This window comes from Pteropus vampyrus, unplaced genomic scaffold (assembly GCF_000151845.1).
Source record: "Pteropus vampyrus isolate Shadow unplaced genomic scaffold, Pvam_2.0 Scaffold24, whole genome shotgun sequence".
Lineage (NCBI taxonomy): Eukaryota > Metazoa > Chordata > Mammalia > Chiroptera > Pteropodidae > Pteropus > Pteropus vampyrus.
The window spans coordinates 13,109,144-13,125,907 of NW_011888805.1; the positions used below are offsets into that span (position 1 = coordinate 13,109,144).

The 16,764-nt window shown below is 37.9% G+C and overlaps 1 protein-coding gene and 3 non-coding genes across 4 annotated transcripts; all 4 read right to left on the reverse strand.

Annotated features, from left to right (window-relative positions):
- Window positions 1-13,703: 13,703 nt before the first annotated feature.
- RPS12 (ribosomal protein S12) lies at window positions 13,704-16,459 on the reverse strand. The gene is made up of 6 exons (XM_011356203.2): window positions 16,312-16,459; window positions 16,135-16,185; window positions 15,847-15,963; window positions 14,741-14,843; window positions 14,191-14,292; window positions 13,704-13,793 (listed from the first exon to the last, which is right to left on the reverse strand). Exons 2-6 carry the CDS (start codon window positions 16,146-16,148, stop codon window positions 13,731-13,733), a joined length of 399 nt encoding a protein of 132 aa, XP_011354505.1. The 5' UTR covers window positions 16,149-16,185; window positions 16,312-16,459; the 3' UTR covers window positions 13,704-13,730.
- Window positions 13,916-14,044, reverse strand: LOC111737205. The gene has a single exon (XR_002779386.1). It is a non-coding gene; the product is annotated as a small nucleolar RNA SNORA33 (small nucleolar RNA).
- LOC111737206 lies at window positions 14,369-14,445 on the reverse strand. The gene has a single exon (XR_002779387.1). It is a non-coding gene; the product is annotated as a small nucleolar RNA SNORD100 (small nucleolar RNA).
- Window positions 15,550-15,621, reverse strand: LOC111737204. The gene has a single exon (XR_002779385.1). It is a non-coding gene; the product is annotated as a small nucleolar RNA SNORD101 (small nucleolar RNA).
- Window positions 16,460-16,764: the final 305 nt, after the last annotated feature.

Here is a 16,764-nt window from a genome sequence, read left to right on the forward strand (position 1 = left end):
AATAAAATTATAGTAATTTGACTTAAAATGGAATTCTTTACTATGTAAATGCATAAATACATAAAGATGATGGTAGTGATTCTCCAACTGGAGATGTCTTTCCTTGTTTATCCAACAGAGTCATTGGACTGTCACTGCTCTGTCATCTATACTTTTGCTCAGATTAGAAATGGCCCTGGAAACACAGGATCCAAATTAGAAATAAGCAGTAACTTGACAACATGAATATCTCATTTGTGTATTTACACACACAAGTCACCACTTATATATTAATGATTAACAAATTAATATTTTTTTCTGTAACTCGTTTAGGGTTAGAACCAAAAGATGTTTGAAATCACAGCAATTAGCTATTAGCAAAGTAAACAAATACTCAATGTACCTCATTGACAGGTTTAATAATTGACAATTAATGTCAATTAGTAGATTCCAATCAAAACAACAATCCAATAAGTAAAATATAAAACTGAGAGCAAAAGTGTTAATATATTAATATGCTGGTTTGTGCTTATTTTTTAGATCGACTTTTATTTATTCTTTCAAGCAATGCTTGAATTTTCAATATGCAAAGCCCCTTGTTAGGTGTTATACAAAGTTAATAATAAAGAACAATAATTTATTCTTTACATTCAGTCGATGAGCACTGTGCATACTCACAACTGCAAAATCAATGCACACACATTTAAATAAAAAAACTGTCTATTGATCTCCTGAGTGCGCAGCCTGCTGCTGTCTCCATCACAGGTGAAATGTCAGATTTTCTCCTGAAAATCCTTCTACCATTATAGAATTGGTATATAAATTGCTTCCCTATGTCCTTATATCAGTCCGGGTCCCAGTGGGAAATAAATAGCACACTCGGATTAGATAACTGAGCAGAGTATCATGAAGGGATTGATTACAGAAAAGTAAGGAGGGTTTGGAGAAGCAGTAAGGAATAATATAGGATCCCAGGACTAGCAATAGCAGAAAGCTGTTTCTACCTCTGGAGGCAGGAGGAACTACTCTATCATTGTATAGGATCAGGGCAAACCAACATGGAGCCTCAGACTAAACACCCCAGCCTTCCTGCTTTCCCATTCCCCTTACCCAAGAGGGTTCATCAAAGTCCTTCCCTGAAATTTTTGAACTTGGGACAAGAGAGACTAACACAGTTACTTTCTGGTCATCATTGTATTGAACTGAGTTGAGAGCTCTGGTGGCCATAATTTCAGTCATCAGGGAGAAATCCAATATTAGGAAATGAGGGCCTCATTAGTCCCTTGTTCTCACCATACTTCCTCCCTCAGGAGGAAAACCTTTGCATATGTATTTTCCTTTGCCTGGAAGAATCTTCTCTTCTTTTGGCCCATTTAGCTTCTACCCTTCCTCTTCCATACCTCGGTTCAAGAATTACTTCAGGAAGTCCTCCCTTACCTCCTGATTTATAAAAATAAAAATCAAAGTTTAGTAGAGAAAGATATATAATACATATATAATACACAAATTAGTAATTTACATATAGGGTGTCAGATGGCAATGAGTGGTACAGAAACAAATTAAGGAAGAAACTAGACGAGAAAGGAGTCTTAATATGGACTTTTTAAATACGGTGAATTCCTTAAAGATAAGGTGTCATCTGAGCAGAAACCTGAGGGAGATGAAAAAGCAAGGAAAGCAGATTCCATGCAAACAGGACAGCAAATAGAAAGGTCCTTAGGCAGGGGTAGCTTGTTATTATCGAAGAACAGCAAGGGAACCAGTGTGGCTAAGCAAAGTGGATGAGGGAAAAAAGTGGGAGAAAAATCATTAAGAGTAGCAGAGTCAGATCACATAGTGCCTTGTGATCCATCATTTGAAGGACTGGCTTTTCTCTCTAGTGAGATGGAAATCCACTAGAAAATTTGAACAGAGGAGTAGAGTAAAATGATCTAATTTAAACCTTCAAAGGATCATTGTGGCTGCTGTTTAGGAGAACAGACTGTCGGGAGTCAATAGAGAAAGCAGCTGTCCAAGTGGGAGAGGAATAGTGACTTAGGCCAGAATGGAAGCAATGAAGGCAAGAGAACACATGGTGACTATATCTTAAAGGACGAAACACAAGGATCTGCTGAGAAAGAGAGGGGGCAAGGATGACTCCCAAGTTTTTTGGCCCGAGCAATTAAGGAACAAAGTTGTCATTTACTGCAATGTGGAGGAATCAATTCTGAAATAAGTTTTTTTGAGGAAAGATCAAATCTTTTACTAGAAAAGCCTGTTAGACTTCAAGCAGAGGTGTCAAGTAAGCACTTGCAAATATTCATTTGGAGTCTGGGGAAAGGTCTGCGATAGAAAGATAAATTTGGAAGCTGTCCACATATATGTGGATGGAACAACCAAGAGTGAGAGTGTATAGAGAAGAAATCCAGAATGAAACCTGAATTCTCCAACATTTAGGTCAGAGACAGGATGAAGAATTGGCAATGCAGACTAAGAAGGGGGAGCCACCTGAAGCAGCCAAAACACAGAAGGGTAGAGTGTCCTAGAAAACAAAGAAAGCATTTCAAAAGAGGAGGGGGTGATCAATTGTCAAATGCTAGTGCAAAGTGAAGAAGCTAAGGACTGAAAATGGTCTATTAAGTTTAACATGCAATTCACCAGTAACCTTGACAAAAGAAGTTTCAGAGGAATTTTGTGTGTGAACATCTGATTGGAGTGGTTTCAAGATAAACTTGAAGCAGAACTTAAGACGAGGAGTATAAACAATTCTTTTGGGGAGTTCTGGTGTAAATAGAAATTGAGAAATGGGGACAGTAGCTGAAGGGGATGTGGGATCACATGCTTTGCCCATTCACTCTGTCACTCTCCTGGATGTCTCCTCTCATCTCAGATCGCCATCATTCCTCCCTCATCCTGATTCCGGCTCAAAATTCTGGCTCGTTGCTTGAAAACCTAAATTGTAATTGAAAGAAAACACAAAGGACCCAATATCAAAGAGCTTTGAAAGAAAAAGCCATAGATTTTGAAAATATTTAAACTCATCTTATTTCTTAAATAAAAAAATTCTACAGAAATAAAAAGTAACATGTTATGTAAAATAGTGTACAAAAATGAATGTCCTGTTTGGGAAATGCTCAGAATACCAGTTCTAAATGGCCACAACCAACACTCTTAACATGCATGCTATCTATGGAGGCACAAAGCCGCAGTTGAGAGCCGAATAGCAAGGATCTGAACAAACTCCCATTGGCAGAACAATTTTCTATAATCTGTCTAAATAATCTTTAGATCAGCTTCTATGAAACCCTTAGGACTGGGACCCTAATAAAGTCCATGACCCATGAAAGCTATTTATAAAACTTTTCTGAAGTTACACAAATATATTGTCTCAAGTACTATGTAACTAAAAGTTATAACCTACTCCTTAGGGGATATCCTTATTTTTAAGAGATTTTAAAACTATCTTTACATAGGTTAGGGCTCAGCAAAAAAAAAAAAAAAAAAGTAATCTGATTGTTCTGTATCATCATCATAATAACCACCACTATTTATATTCTGGACACTACGCTAAGTACTTTACATGTATTACCTCAGTTACTCTTCACAAAAATACTACAAAATAGTATTAGGATTCTTATTTTGGAGAAAAAAAATTCGGGTTTATATAAACTGAATGACTTTCCTAGCATCTCACAATCACTAACTGGCAAAGCCAAGATTCATACCAAGTCTCTCCTCCCCTCCTCTCCCCTCCTCCTCCCCCCCACCCCCCCCCCCCACACAGAATTTTAAGCCATTGCACTCCTCTCTCCGAGTTACCACTTTTCAAATGGATTGGTAGGAACATAACAATCTCTACTAAGCAATCTGATGCCCAGTGGTTGGCCCTACAAACACACCAAAAATCTGTCAAAACCCATTTTAAAGTCCTTAGTATGTCAAAAGGGATGAACATTACTACCAGTGTCTCTGTTCACAATTATTTAATGAGGAGACCCAGCATATTAAAGCCAAAAGGTGAAACAGGTTTTAAGATCAGATATTCCCTTCCACTATTTATAGAGGCCAGTATAAACCTCTGACTGCATTATGATTAAACGTCTATGGTTTTCATTTATTCGAACTCACACTCAAGTCATTATTTCTGATATAGTAGCCCTGCCAGTGATACAAGCTGCCAACTGGTCGACTAAATTTCAGGCTCACCTTTGGGTTTCTGGTGAACCCATAAAAGCTATATTTATGCATTTGTTAACCCAGGATTTCAATGAAAAAAGGTATATTAACAAAATGTTCTGTTTGGTACACAGAAGTCAAATTTATGCCATTATAGAAGGGTTGCTTTCTCAAAATAGGAAAAAAAAGAAAAAAAAAGAAAAAAAGCACTGCCTAAAGCAAATTATATGCAGACATGAAGAAATTAAAGCTTAAAGATTAATGAAAGTGAACAACAAAAATTCATCTTATAATGGTAGAGTTTGGGAAAAGATCTCATAAACTTCTAAGAACAGAATTGTAATGAAGGTAAAGGCTGGAATGCAACATTCAATTTAAAATAATCCTTTGACTCTTTTCTTTCTTAACCAGGGTAAGGACCCAAGATAAGTAGCAAGAAAACTTTCTATTTAAACCTTCATTTTCTCCTTTTTCCTTAAAACAATAAATTTGATTCTCCAGGTACTCTTCCAATAGGTGGTTAAATTTTCTAAAGAAAGCTAAGAAAGAATAAGTTCTTTACACATGTAACAAATATAAATTTATTTATAGATATATATTTTTAAAGTATTTCAGTAAAATACATCCAGGTTGCACATTACAGGTCTGTATTCCTTGAAAATTGCCTCCTCATGGAGAGGTAATCAAAAAGAAGTTCAATCCTTGAGACTTTGAAGCTAGATGGATTTACCAATCTAATCTTTTCTCTCCTGCGCTAGTATTGTCACAAAACAGACAGTAGTAGCTCAGTTGCACATATGTATTTTTATTGACCTGAGATCCAGGTTGCTTATTATTAAAATCTGCTTGGAAACTTGAGAAGAAATAAGGAAGATGAGTGTCTAGTATTCCTAGAAAATTACTATTCCATAAAAAAATCCCACAGCTGTAGAGCCAAGTTCTTTGTTAGGCATGCACAGATTTCTAAATCCTGTAAAAATCTCAACATCTGACCCATTTCATTTTTACAAGAAAAGGGGCTATTACACTGGAAAATATGCGTAAAAATCTGCAGCATTCAGAGGCATTAAATAGTTTTATTTCACATTTGTTTCCTATGTATCCTGCTTGATAGACACACTGTAGCACCTGCTGCTACAGCTCTACTCTCCCTCGGCTCCCAACCTTCTCTTTTTAGAAGGGATTAGTTGGAGCTTCTTTTGGAACGGCTGAAGTAATGCTGCCATCTCCTGTTCACTGCATAGAATGTAATGAAATTATCCTCAAAAGAAATGAAATGCAAAGTGGAATTGGATAAAACTCCGAACTAGAGACTGTGGCTTTTTTATGTTTTTAGCCAGTAGATTTAAACTAATTTTATTTAAAATGGCAATGCCATAATAATTTTGTTAGTTTTGGAGTTATCTAAACGTTAAATTGGTAGTCCTCTTGATTTTTCTGAATATTGTTTTCATATAACCTAAATTTCAATATCTATTTTGCACAATGTAAACATTTTAAGATGACGAAAATAACAATGATATGTACTGAATTTTAATATTAGCTAAAGTGTTCTCAGGAAATTGATTTCTCTCCAACAATTCCAATGTTAGAAACACTCAGAGGAGAGGACATGGAAAGCAAAAGCTAACAACAGAAATTAGTCTTATTTTTGGAATTTTACTTAAGCACAGATACAAGGAAACAAAGGAACTTTTCAAAAGTATCTTTTCATCTCTAAATTTCAGAATCTGAAAACCAAAAAGTTCCATATCTTCAAAAAAGTTTTTCCTCTGTTCTTGTTATTGCTATAAATCAAGAACACTGGTGTGTTGATGCAATTATCTCTCCCAATTTTTGTAGATCAGAATTGTATTCCAGTCTGGGATGAGAATCTAAGTCTTATGCTCATTCACCTTAAGGAGATCCTTAAGAGGCAGGCTTTTCTCTGCAAACATTAGCAACATTCTGCCAACTATCATCTCAGAAGAATGAATACTTAAATCCAGGATTATTTTTTAAAAAGTCCAATACCCCTCTGTTTAAAGTGCTTCTGAAAATAAAGACTAATTTACTTTATTTAATGGCAAACAAAGCAGCCAGCCGTAATCTTTTGTAAAATACACCCTCATATACTTCGAGACAGGTTTTCTTCAATCACTCTTTTCCAGACAAATATCTCCCCTTCTCTTCCCTTTTCCTTAGAGACACATCCTTGGACCTTTTAGTTCACTTGTGTACTGAGGGCTCAACGAGGGTCTTTTATAGATCCCTAGTTCTGTGAACTGCACCATTCTGCACCACCGTGGTTAATGTGGATAATATGGAATCAGTGCAGATCAGGAAAATACTGCAGAAACTAAAGAGTGCTCAGCATTGCAAGTGATGTCCTGTGGAAAATTATGCTTGTACATTTTAGTTTTGTATAAACTTTCTTCCACATCTGTACATCTCTCTTGTGGAAACCAACTCTTACTTTCAGGCCCTAAAAAGTGTTGAGAGACTCATAGTAAGTTTATGGTCCTCATCACTAATGTTCTTCACCAATATGCCCGTATCAATTTCCAAAGCACATTGCTTCTATATATATTAATGACAGAATATTTTGATCATCAAAATGATAAATCCCATAATCAGTCAGTTTACCCACATGTGCAAACGGGATCATTTCTCAGGTCCTTCCATAGGAAAAAATCAGGTTTTAACTGCGAGCAGAGTCTGCAATGGGAAAATCTTGGCCTAATCTGCTGGCCTAATTCTCTCTAGGCAAAAGGGGGCATTTTCTCCAAAAATATAAGAAAGTAGGAGTCACATTTTGGTCAGCTCATAGTTACTTCTAGAAAATAACACAACTGGTAATCATTGACTCTCTAAAAATAACTTACAATTGCCATTAATGATCATTCTAGGTGTTGTATTAAGGAATATCACTTGTGTCATTATGTAGAACACGATAATTGTTTTAATTACCTAAATTTTGTATCACTTAGCAATAAGCTAATTTGAGGAGGTGTTTGTGATAGATATTATAGAAATACACTTTTTTTTTTACACTAAATTATTAGTTTTAAATAGAGCCTCTTCCTGGTAGACACTCTTCGAAAGATTAAAATCAAACATGAAGTAATGTGGGAACTGCTTAAGATAGCAAAATGTTAGAATTAAAAAAAAAGTCTATTATTTCTTTGCACAATTGTTTAACTGCCATGACAGGAGAAACACTCAGTAGTTTTACTGCAACACAGAACTTTCTTTGAAGACAAGCTCATTCCTTTTCTTCATTTTTACTGCTACCCAACAGGATAGTTTCAAAGTGTAACTAAATGTTAGCTAAACTTACATCTGTCCTGCATTCTATTACCTAGCACTCCAGATGGTAGCAATGCAACCCAGAATGCTTTGAGTAAAGACTCACTTCACATGACAACACTCCGCAACAGCAAAGGTAATAACAAGCATGTTTTTATGCCTAGATCACGGTTAACTGTCTAAATGACTTATATTGTTCTCTTTCCATGTTGGGGTCCGAATTCCACTTCTGCACTTTAGCATTGTTCACATTATGTTACTATTTCATGTTTATTTTAGAGTAAAATTTCTAGACATTTTACATGACAGAAATTTGGAATATAAAGTTTTAAACTGGATGATTTTATTTCAAAATGTAGGTTGTGGGTGAGGATAGAAAAGGGTTTGATTTCTTCATAGAAGTTATACATGTACTCCCTCCTGAAGTAATGGCATAACTGCATCACTTTATAAACCGCATGTGGGTAAATACCTCCCAGACACAACATGCACCCACTTAGCAAAACATCTGCTGACCTCCAAAACTCACCAAGTCTATCTAGCATCAAATCCAAAAGACAGGGTTTTTAATTTGCAGCCTTTTTTATGCTAATATTTTATTTTTCCCTTATGGATCTCATATTTATTTTTTTATGTGCATTTTGCTCCTTTTAACTTGGTGGCAGCACTGTGAAATATCACAGGCCTTTTACTCAGTATTTTTCTCTAACAAGCCAACCAGGTAACAAGCCAAACAGGATTTTTATATTCGTTTGTAAATTTTAGCTGAGGGCTGTTGAGAGAAGGAAAAATAAAAAGACAAATACTACATTTGTGCAAGGTTTAATTCACATCACTTGTACAATACTGTGCTGTTGGCATGTGTCTCGATAAATAGGCTTCAAAAAGAAATTATTGCAGTGTAAAGTTTCCCTGAATTCACATGCTTTTTACTATTCCCAGGTCTCAAATGGCTTTTAAAATTATTTTTTCAGACTCTTAGAGCTATGTACCCCATATTGTGATAGGATATGTTTCTCTGCCCTGCTCCCTAGAGTGGCGTGGAGTGAAGGGAAGTTAAGACAGCTTGGCACCATTCTAGTCTAAAAGAGGCCCAACTTGAGAATTTCACTTTTGTTGCCAAAAAAAAAAAAAAAAAAGGAACATGAGAAATATAAGTGTCAAAAGAGGCTGGGAAGTTTAAACCTGAGGAGAAAGCCCACAAATTAAATAACTAAATAAATAGGTAGGTCAAACCTATTCATCTAACAAAATATTTGAGTGCCTACCACACCAAGCTAGGCACCAGACACAACACAAAATCTGTGCTTCCATGGAGCTCTTCTGCAGAGACTATAATCTCCAAAGCACGTTTCCTTGATACTCTCCAAATTATGCTCATTTGCCAAGAGGCCTGCTTTGATACCTTTTGCTTTTCAGGTAAATCCAGGAAAATTCTCAATACAGTGAAAGAGAATGGGCCTAACAAAAACATCCACTATTACAGATCAAAACCTTATCCTCTAGAAATGTCATAGAGTTTGTTTCCTAGTTGTATATAAAATAACCGCATCACCTCAGCTGACAACCACCCCAAGGACATGCTGAAACAATCTCACCAGCTAGGCAGGGTGGATTCTGTAACATCAAAGCAAAAAGCAAATGCAACCAGAAATAGTAAACTAATTTTAAAGAGTGACAGATTTTAAACAATCTTTAAAGAGTGGGAGAAGAATCTTTTCCTAAGGGGAATCTGCTGTAGAAACTGCTTATCACAGCTTCTTTTCCACAGATAAGTCTCTCACCAGGTACCAGCTTCTTACTGCCCTCTGCTGGCTAAGTCTGAATTCAGTCTTTTTAAGCTGTTCTGTTTTTTACAATTTTACTAAACAAGTAAATCTACTTGCTCACAAAATGTAACACTTTTTAAAACTTTTATATTAATGGTACTTAAAATTAACTCCAATAAGTCCTGTATCATAATTTCATTTAATTAAAAATGTCCTTATGACAAAAGCAATACGCTGATTAAAAAAAAGCAAAAGAACCAATACCCACCTTTCCAAAAACTACGGTTAAAACTTGATGTGTATCTTTTTTCTCTTCTCTGCCAGCATGGACCCTTATATTTTAAAAAAAAAAAAATGTGGTCCTATTGTGCACTATGAATATTGCTTTAAAAATATATTAACAAATGTCCTATATTGTCCATTTTTATGGCACTATAATATTCCATTTGTGTAAATGTACATTTTACATATTCTTCAACCAACAAAGGTATCTATAGCTGTGATATATTTAAGCTATAACCATCCTTACGTCTGTAACTGGTCAATAAATGTGTTCTCTTAACTAAGAGCACTCTGAATGCATGCTTTACAATTTTTCTCTCCCTTTATCAAAAAATACAAGATTAACAAAACCTCCTGGGTTGGCAAGGCCACAGGATGATCACCAAGGCCACCTTTCCATGCTTCACAACTCAGATCAGTTCACAGAGGGAACTTGAGACCATGTTTCTATAAAATCACTAGCCTCTGCATTCCCTTCTCAAAGCCAATTTGCTGTGGAAATCAAATTAGGAAGGTGGTCAACGAATATGGAGAAAAAGAAAAAAGTAGAGAAATACTCTTCAGGTTGTTTCCTGCAAACTAGTTAGAAAATTGCCGTTTTATTGTAGGTTAAGAATCCTTAGGATCACTCTCCTCCCTTGTTTCTAAGCCTTTTGAGCAAGTCAGATTGTAATGCAACTTTAACAGGTCAGACTGTGATTAGGCTCTGGGTTTTAGATCAAAAGCTGATTGAAACATCTCATTTCCAACAAAGCAGTTTGAATTTAGGTGTTCTTATGCTATTTGAAGTGTAATCCGTTTTTTATAAAGGACTTGTCATTTACTTTTGCCTAGAGCTCAGGTTCCAGTCTTTCTGAACACTGATGTCAATCAATACAGGCATACACCTCTTTATTGTGCTTTGCTTTACTGTGCTCTGCAGATATTGTGCTTTTTACAAATGCAACCCGGTCTCGAGCAAGACTATCGGCACCATTTTTCCAACAGGCTCAGATGATGGTTACCATTTTCCAGTAATATTTTTCAAGGTATGTAAGTTCTTTTTAAACATGCTACTGCACACGTATGTGAGACTAGAGTACAAACATGTTTTATATGTACTGGGAAACCAAAACATTGTTGAAACTTGCTTTATTACATTGCTCTCGAACTAAATCTGCAATATCTCCAAGGTATGCCTGTATTTTGTAGCACACGTCCTAAAATACCTCATCACCCTATGTAAGGTTCATCAACTTTTACCTCAGTCATCTCTAGCATTTGGCCACCAGCAAAGTCACACTTCATCCAGCAGGTTCTCTACAGGATGAGAGCACGTGGTGCCTCTCTTGGGTATTTCCTTAGCCCAGCCCTGGTGCCTCCACTGCTCTTGCAGGAACTTACTACTGGGAGTTGTTCTGGCTTGTGGACTGGGCTTTCTGAGGATCCTGGCTGAGAGGACAATGCCTTATCACATTTAGTCATCAGCCTGCGCCATCCTCAGCCTGGTGAAAGTTGTGATCTTACTTCTCTTCCTTGGCTAAATCTCCTCCTCCCTCCTGAGTCTTTGGAATGCAAGAGGTATATAAGCTTGCTTATGCTCAGCATATTCCTCGAGCCCAACTCTATGTACGCTCAATTAAAAAGGAAAAGAAGAAATCAAGCTCCACTTTCAGGGTTAGACTAATCTTTAGTAAGACTACATATTTCTATACTTTTCTAATTTATAGCACCTCTGCCCATATAAAGTCCCCATTGCTCCAACAATCCAGTTAAAGATGGACAAATTAAGACACTGGCATAAATCAGCCTTTTTACAATTTTTCTATGTGCTTGTTCATTTTTTAAAACATTTAAAGTGAGTTACCATAAGCACATGATAGCAATCTTAGTAAAACCAAGACCAGGCAAAAATAAGAGTTAAGAACTGAAAGAAAATGGAACGTTTGGCTTGGAGGTTTCTTATACCTGAAGTATAGAAGAATGCACGTCTCACTATGGTAGTAAGAAAACCATCACCAAATGCTTGGGGTGGATTTACCTCACTTTGGGTACATGCGGGATGTCAAAGAGACTAAGCACATATGGAAACTGGATTCATAAAACTATCGGTTCCCCTCCCCCCCAAAAAAAGACATCTGCCCTGGCACTTCAGCTCGGACAGGTTCCTTTGTGAATCCCATCTAAGATACAGACAAGACTCAAATGTTAAAATTATGCTTGATTTGGGTTTTGAAGGACAAGTATATTGCCAGGCAGGAGGAGCTGAAGAGATAAGTCACTAAGACAGATGACTACTTTATAATTCTGAGAGCAAAGTTAGCAGTGACCCACAGTATGGAAGTTGGGAGGCTATTACGATGATCTGGATGTGTACAACAGCTGAAAGACAAGGTAGAGGCAAGAGTTGAGGACACCTGTGGCCCATGGCTTGGGAAACTGTTAGAAATATTGGATGTTAAAGCACTCGATGCAGAGCCTAGTCTACACTAGTTGTTCAATAGCTTTCCCTTCCTCTAACCTGACACATTATAGGGAAAATTAGGTTCACCTTGAGGCATACAAAATTTGAGGTACCAACTGATGTTCTTGCAGAGCTGTTTAATGCACACCATTAGTCTTGGGCTGATAAAAGCCAAAGCAAGGAACACACGTGGAAAAGACAGGATTCTAGTGCGAGCTTTGGTAGGACGATGCCCCAGAAAAGTCGGAGAAACAGGACCTCAGCCTAAACTCTGGAACTATTACAATGGTGAGCAGTGAGAATGAAGACTGGAGGAAGAATGTGGCAGAGGCCAAAGTGTGGACAAAATTTTGAAATGCCTAGAGAAGTCAAGACAAAAACTAAATACTGGATTTGACTGTTAAAGTCTTGGTGACCATTATTTTAGCAGAAGCCACGAGCCAGAAGAGAGATTAAAAGTGAATGAGGACAGACACTATCTTGCAGTCTACGACTGTGGGGAATGGATAGTTTAGTAGTACTTAAGAGTGGCAGCATGGTCATGAGTGGAAAATTCCTTTAAGAGATGCCAATGCTAAAGTCAGTGGCAAGAGGCAATAGTCCCTTGCCCTAATCTCAAAAAAAAAAAAAAGCCATTGAGTGGGGGAAAAAAAAGGAAATGCACCAAGTGCTATAATCAAAAATAGTTATTTTCCCTAGCTGGAATTATAGAATTTCAGAATATAAAAACAAAAGTTTACAATGTGGTATTTTTGCTACCACCTCAAGCAGTGCCAGATAGGACTCAAAATGTTTGAATAGATGCCAATATAAGGAAACTAGAATTGTTTTCCTAAAAAAACCAAATAGCTCAAGTTGGCATTTAACCATAGCAGACAATCCCACACTACACACCATCTACCCACATACTTTACATTGAGTTCTAGAGCTTACACTTGAGGCCATTCACTCCAGTGCATATTGTGCTAAGGGTAACCAGCCGTTAGTGTTATCCGAGGCTGCTATATATTAAAGGCAGATTTTGGTCAAGAGCTTAAGATCTGTAAATTCGCAAGATGCAAAGACACAGAATACAAAATGAGAACTCAAAACCAAATCTGGTCGAATTTAGCTTCATAATATACGCCCTAACAAGGTTGGCCAATAGGGTAGAGAAATTCAAAGTACTGCAGTTGGTGATTTACCAGAAATTACAAGACTTCTATTAGTCTTACCTGGTTCAACATTTCACTCATACAATACCCAACTTGATCTTAAAATACATAAATCACCATTTCTCCCTGCTGAATTCTTAGAGTACACTGAAGTATTCACCTTGCTTTGGTACCTAACATCTAGGTCAGTGAAAGCAACAAACACTCTGACCTTTCCTAATGGGCATGTTTGTAAGAGCTCCTGGACAGCATTTATCTTCTAGTGCCCATAGCCTAAATGCAAACCTACCCACCTTTTTTTCTATTGATCCACCCAACCTTAAGATCCTTTTTAATACCCATACTTAAGTAGCCTTAGGTTCTAGGCTGGCCAATAGCCATTATAAATGTCCACCCCAAGAAACCCTAGCTATCAATAGGTTACTGTTAAGCCTATCTCTGCTTTAATCACTGTTTTAATTGCCAGTACTGAAGTTAACTGCTGCTTGGGATTAGGCTTACATTTACAAACCAAAAGAAACAAACAGCATGCTTCCAGTTATCTTGCAATGATTACCTTGTGTCCTTCACTAACAGGAACCTTAAGGTGCCACAAAAAATTTAAAAAAAATAAAAATAAAAATAACCCAGAGATGAAAAACCAAAGCCAAGTTTATTTGTTCATTTCTTGCATTTGAAGTACTCCTCGATGACATCCTTGGCCTGAGACTCTTTGCCATAGTCCTAAAAAAAAGTCATATGGGGTTTTTACTAACGTTTAGAAATTCCACAAAGTCATTAGCACTAAATATAGTGAAGCTTTAAAAACCTAGCTCATCTTCTGAAAATGGTTCATCATTAAAATTTCTTGTAGCCATTTTCAGGGACCTTAATGATGTCAATGTCTTTAAGGCTCGTAACATGGCTTTACTATTGCCAGCTTTTTCTATATTTCTGCAAAACACATTCAGGTAAGCAGATTCATTGGCCGGCTTGAATTATGGCTTTTCCTTTTGTGAAAGGCAGAAAAACGTTTTTAAATCTGTTGAGAATCAATTTTTTAGGTGGTTCTTGACTTAATGTAGATTCAGTACAGGGTTACCCAGCATAACCTTCATTCCAAAAATAAATACTGACTTACCTTAACCACCACGCAACTGCAACCAACCACTTTCCGGGGTTTTCCCTCTCTGTCAATTTTACAGAGGCCTACCCATTCCCCTAGTTTCTTGTTGTCATCAACCTATTGGGGGAAATTTTAAAAATCACCATATTAGTAGGCATTAATGCTACTGGCAATAAATCAAATCCAAAAGGTAGCTGTAGTCAGATAGGGTGACATGGCAGTTTCCTCATGGCAGTTCAGTAGAGGGAGCCAGTTGTCATCATGTACAGCACCAAGATCACCTATTCATTCTATCCTCAGTTTTGTCTTCTATCAACATCAAAATTGTCATTTAATACTACAGAAATAAAATGTTTGCTCTATAACTACCTTTAGCATAGTCAACGGTATCAGGTTAATGTGATGTTTTTCATACCTGAAGAAAGCAATAAGCTCAACATTACAAATTTGCTCTGGTATGACAAAAATCACGAGCCTGCATTAATCCTGACACATTGGCCCAATTTTTATTAAGCTAAATTATCTCTTAGCAGTTCAGATAAGTCAAATTAGACATGTAACTTACCTTAATTAGGTTGATTTGGTGTTCAGCACAAAGGGCCTCCACCAACTTGACATACATAGGCTCATCACAGTTGGATGCAAGCACACACAGATGGGCCTGGCGCCTGAAATACAAAATCCAACAGAAAAAAACAAGGGAAGTTGTCTTAAGTACTGGCTACACTGACAAAACACAAGCAGCAAAACCATTAGTGAACAAAACTACTCCAGTCTGATTAACAAGGTATACATTCATTAGATTCATCTATGGAAACACTAACAATTCAGTAATACCAATGCTTACGTAGGGTAACTAGTTCGTGACCAACACACAAACATGCCCTCTTGCAAGCCACTCTTACACAGACTAAAATTATGTGAAAGAAACTAGATCAGAGTTGTCACTTCTTGGTAGCCCAGACTTAATACTGTGCAGCATTGCCAAATAGTGCAAGGGATTCACACCAAGACCTGAGGAAGTACTTCCATCAAGTCTTGTTTCCAATGGATTCAACTCGTCAACCTACACCAGTTTATTGAACTGACAAATTTACCTGGCTTAGAAACCCTTAAAGTACCTTTAAAATGACATCAAAGAGTTATAACTCAGTTTTGCCAATGTAACCATCCCAGAGACTAAATTAAATGTATTTACAAGTATTCCATATTAACATTTCTACAACAGCTATTTCACTTACTAAATTCATCTACAAGTCTAGATGCTTCTACAACTTGAAATCCCATTAATTTAACTTGATTTAGTTTTGCAGACTGCCCTATGAAGATCCCTATCTCATCTAGATAATGTGAAATTAACCCCACAATTTACAGGTTTGTCAGACTTTAAGTTTCACTCATAAAAAGAGTGAAGGGGTATCCGACACTTTGAGTCATCATTCAAACACTGTAGTTTTAAGAATCAATTGGTCATCCCCATTCCAAACAGAGACCCACAAACTCTTAAGTGGGCTATACAGATCGGAATTCTGATACCTTTTCCTAGGTTTCCTGTAGAACGGATGCCATTCAGAACCTTTGCGCTAACACCATGAACTTCAAGCTTTCTTCCCTTGGCTGCAGTTTTGTTCCGGTTCCAACAACCCACAGTATTGAAATTGACACACGTACTTGTCTAAGGCTTTGGCAGCTTCACGGATTCCACGTGCTAGGCCATCGTGGATGAGGGCGGTCTTCAGCACCTCTTGCAAAGCAGTATTAACGTCCATTACACCTCCAGCAGCAATGCTGAAATGCAACAAACCAAAATGATCAAATTCCCGCACACCGTCTAACGCCTTGGACTCAGCAGTCATCAGTGAGATGTCCGATACGCTTATGGAGCCATGTCTGGCCCCAAGCCCACGCAGCCGTCCCGCGGCCAACGATTTAGCACCGCGATCCCCGCCCTGGGCTCACCCTTCCTCGGCCATGGCGGTGGGTTACAGGAGAAGCCGAATCTTGAAAACACTGTAATACAAACAAGACAAAAGTTAACTAAAAGACTCACTTTAAACCTAAGTATCCATCGCCAATCCCAGACGAAATACACTGACTCGTGCACCATAACCACCACCCTCGCGTCACTCAACTCACCCCAAGCCGCGCCTCCGCGTTACTCCGCGGCGGCAGGGAAAGAGACAGTACGCGACCGCATGACGGTATTTAAGGGCTTCCCAGGACCCCTTTGCGCATGTGCTCTCTCCTCCTTGAAAGAGGTGTCTCTGGTAGTGCCGGGCCTCGAGAATTTGTTTCTGGATCGAGGTGGTTCTGAGACAAGGATACTGTTACACTTCTGACTGCTCTGCCCATCACTGGCCCACATAACAGGCATCATCACGGACAGCCTCGCTTCGTCTTTTCCCTCCGGGGGCGTGGCGTGCGGAGGCCCGCGGAGCTCATTCTACGGAGCGCGAGAACGGCCAAGCGTGCCCTTCATTCCTCAGAACGCGTTTTAAGCATTAACGTTCCGTTTTATAATTCCATCGACCTCAAAAACTGGACCTTCCTGAGTGGCACATTCTCTCCCTTAGCATCTAAGTCACTCCG